This window comes from Anoplophora glabripennis, unplaced genomic scaffold (genome assembly GCF_000390285.2).
Source record: "Anoplophora glabripennis isolate ALB-LARVAE unplaced genomic scaffold, Agla_2.0 scaffold5740, whole genome shotgun sequence".
NCBI classification, from domain to species: domain Eukaryota; kingdom Metazoa; phylum Arthropoda; class Insecta; order Coleoptera; family Cerambycidae; genus Anoplophora; species Anoplophora glabripennis.
Window position 1 is genome coordinate 625 of NW_019421833.1, and position 3,375 is coordinate 3,999.

The 3,375-nt window shown below is 35.7% G+C and overlaps 1 protein-coding gene across 1 annotated transcript; it reads left to right on the forward strand.

Moving 5' to 3' along the window:
* Positions 1-215: 215 nt before the first annotated feature.
* LOC111692974 (cyclin-G-associated kinase-like) lies at positions 216-3,006 on the forward strand (the record flags this gene model as incomplete). The annotated part of the gene is made up of 2 exons (XM_023457113.1): positions 216-576; positions 2,618-3,006. Coding segments are annotated over 2 exons (750 nt in total), but the record flags the coding sequence as incomplete, so codon positions are not given.
* Positions 3,007-3,375: the final 369 nt, after the last annotated feature.

The window sequence follows — 3,375 nt, forward strand, 5'->3', positions numbered from 1 at the left end:
TGGAAAATCTCTTCATCAAATTTGGTACACATTCTTTTTCAAATATTTCTCCTAGTTCTGTATGTAGACAGTTCAAATTCAAAAACCAGTGGCGGAGGAAAGAGGATATCGTTTCCTTATTTAAAGTAAAACTTCTACGCCACTGAATTAATTGGTAATATGAATACCTTTTATAACGGTCTGAAACATTTCGGACTGTATGCATACAGAACTAGGAGAATTATTTGAAAAANCTCATAGAAGAAGCCGTGGATCTCTTGAACCTCAATTTTGCACCTACTGTACCGAACGCCGCCCCCAAGCGGTCCCCCAGCTCAAATTTTGATCTTCTTAGCGGATTGAACAACACACCAAACGAAAACTTCGGTGGTTTCGATGCCGGAGCGCCTACTGCCGATCAGAACACTTCCAAACCCAACAATTTATTCGATCCCTTCGCATCGTTGGGTGGGGGTACTAGTAACGACTTATTAGGTGGCTGGAGTAACTTTACTACCCCTACGGCCAATACCTATACTCAGAATAACGCTACGGAGCAAACCGAACAGAAACAAACCGACCCCTTTGCCGATCTGGGTAGGTATACAAACAATTTTATTTGATAATTTTTCGAGGGATTGGTGAACTATTGTTCAATCCTCTAAAATCAAAAATTTGCTAGATATCGAGAATTATGTTAAATTTGTTTCGTGTTTTTAAAAAATTTGTTTTTCGTGGTTAGACAGACACTATCAAAGTGCAGTGACTAAATTTTCGTGTGCACTCCGGTTTTACAAATGATTGTCACAACTGCCATCTACACTTATAAAAATAAAAAAAAAAACAGTTGTATAACAAGTAGAACCCTTAAAATGCCTCAGTTTTAAGTTTATCAGTTCATCTAAGCTTTGTCAGGGGCCATAGACATTAAGAATTGCAAACTAAACACAGTGGTTTAAAAAATAGAAACATATTTTTATAGAAAATATTAAATAATTTCCATCCAGTTGGTTTAAAAAAAATCTATTCAAAATTAATATATTTTAGATGGGGAACACGTACTATTTATTACCCCTAAAAAACTGACTCCCACTTACACCCTATATACAGGATGTTACAAACCACATATTCTTAACTGCATATTCTTTGGACTAAAATAATGAGACTTTTTTTATGTTACTTTCCATTTCGGAGCCCCATTTTCGATATACAGGGTGTCAAAATTAAAATTTAAAAATGATTTTTATGGTAACTCCGGTGATTCTAGAGATATTTATTTGAAATTTAGCACATATTTAGTTAGTATTGGTACCCTATAAAAAAATTAAAGTCTAACGTCTAATATCTCGTAAGCCAGGTTGCTAATCAAAATCTTATAAAAGTGAAAAAATAGAATAAAACAACGCTTTATCTAAAGAAAATATTCCGAAGGCATAAGCGTAGTCAAAAAGAATAGGGCGTCAATGGGTACTGCATTCCCCCCCTCTGTTCGCGCTATGATATTTTAAACCAAAATTACACAAAAAGTGTGCTGACAAGATCAAAATATACAGGGTGGTCCAGATTTTAATAGACAAACTTCGGGAAAGTACTAAACAACAAAAATTAACATCAGTTTGCTCTATGAACGTAGGCACAGGAAGCCACCGTTTATGAGATACAGGGCGTTGAAATTAACAAAAATAAAACAATTTTTTGAAATATCTGGAAAACCTCTTCATCAAATTTGGTACACATTCTTTTTCAAATATTTCTCCTAGTTCTGTGTGTAGATAGTCCAAATTCAAAAACCAGTGGCGGAGAAACAAGGATATCGTTTCCTTATTTAAAGTAAAACTTCTACGCCACTGAATTAATTGGTAATATGAATACATTTTATAACGGTCTGAAACATTTCGGACTGTATGCATACAGAACTAGGAGAAATATTTGAAAAAAAATGTGTATCAAATTTGAATAAATTTAATGAAGTGGTTTTCCAGATATTTAAAAAAACTTGTTTTATTTTTGATAATTTTAATGCCCTGTATCTCATAAACGGTGGTTTTCTGCGCCTATGTTCACAGAGCAAAGTGATGTTAATTTTTGTTGATTAGTACTTTCCCGAAGTGCGTCTATTAAAATCTGTGTTGGGATTATGGGTAGAACTAAAACACTTTAATAATTAAAAGATATTGTTTCATCACTTATTCAGATAGCACATCTATTCTGTATCAAATCAGATTAAAAACTAAAAGTCTCTCTTAAGCTTAGTGGTACAATATGCCTCCGTATGTTTATAAGCATGTTAATTTATGAGTAAGGGCCGTTGGGCTTGAGAAATATAAACAGATTAAAAGTAGGCATTAGTATCTAAGGATGGGAATGTTTTTGTTTACGTAACTTGAGTATCTTTCAACAATCTGGACCACCCTGTATGCTAAATTTCAAATAAATATCTACAATCGCCGAAGTTATCAATAAAAATGATTTTAAATTTTAATTTTGACACCCTGTCTTTTGAAAAGTGGCATAAGAAATTATTTATTATTATTTTAGTCCAAAGAAAATGTGGTTAACTGCTTGACCTACTATAGGGTGTAAGAATAACGCTTATTTGCAACTCGATACAAATGTATTAAAAATGTTTCTCTATTAGCTAATTTAGGAGGTGGCTTAAATTTCGGATCTCAACGCACCAACTTTCCGCCCTCCACAACCCCAACTAGCGGCAGCCAAACACCTAACAGGGTACCGCCTACGACTCCCCAACATATTCCTTCGGCGGCGACCACTCCGAAACATCAAGCTAAATCGCCCGTCGGTCCCGATTACAGTAGATCTCATTTTGATACTCTGAATAAAAACCAACAGCCAGCCGAACAGAAAGCCAAACCGAAAAGCGATGACATTTTTGGTGACTTGTTGGGCTCCCAAGGGTATACGTTTACGGGGAAAAAGGACAGCGCTCCCAGAACGATAAACGCTATGAGGAAGGAGGAAATGGCGGTTTACACGGATCCTGAGAAGCTGAAGGTTATAGAATGGGTTAGTAGCGNGCACAATTCAATTTGTTTATAAGGGAGGCTCCAAAAGTTATGAACTTTAAGCCTCTGTACAGGCGTTAATTTTCAACCAAACATGATTCTGAAAGCGTCATTGTAATTTTAAAGACATAATTAAGCGAACATTCTCAAATTGTGCGTTTTTCGCTTATAAACAATTTGAATAACATTGTTACTATTGAAAAATGTGGAAAATTAACGACTCACGAGCCCTTTAAAGAGAAGGTACTCGCTATGTAAATTGTCCGGCGGCCGCGGCGTGATGGTGGGGGAAGCTCGTCCAAGCGGTTGCGCGCGCGAGAAAAGTTAATTCCAAAGTTCAAATTGAAATTTTGCAATATCTCGGCTTCTA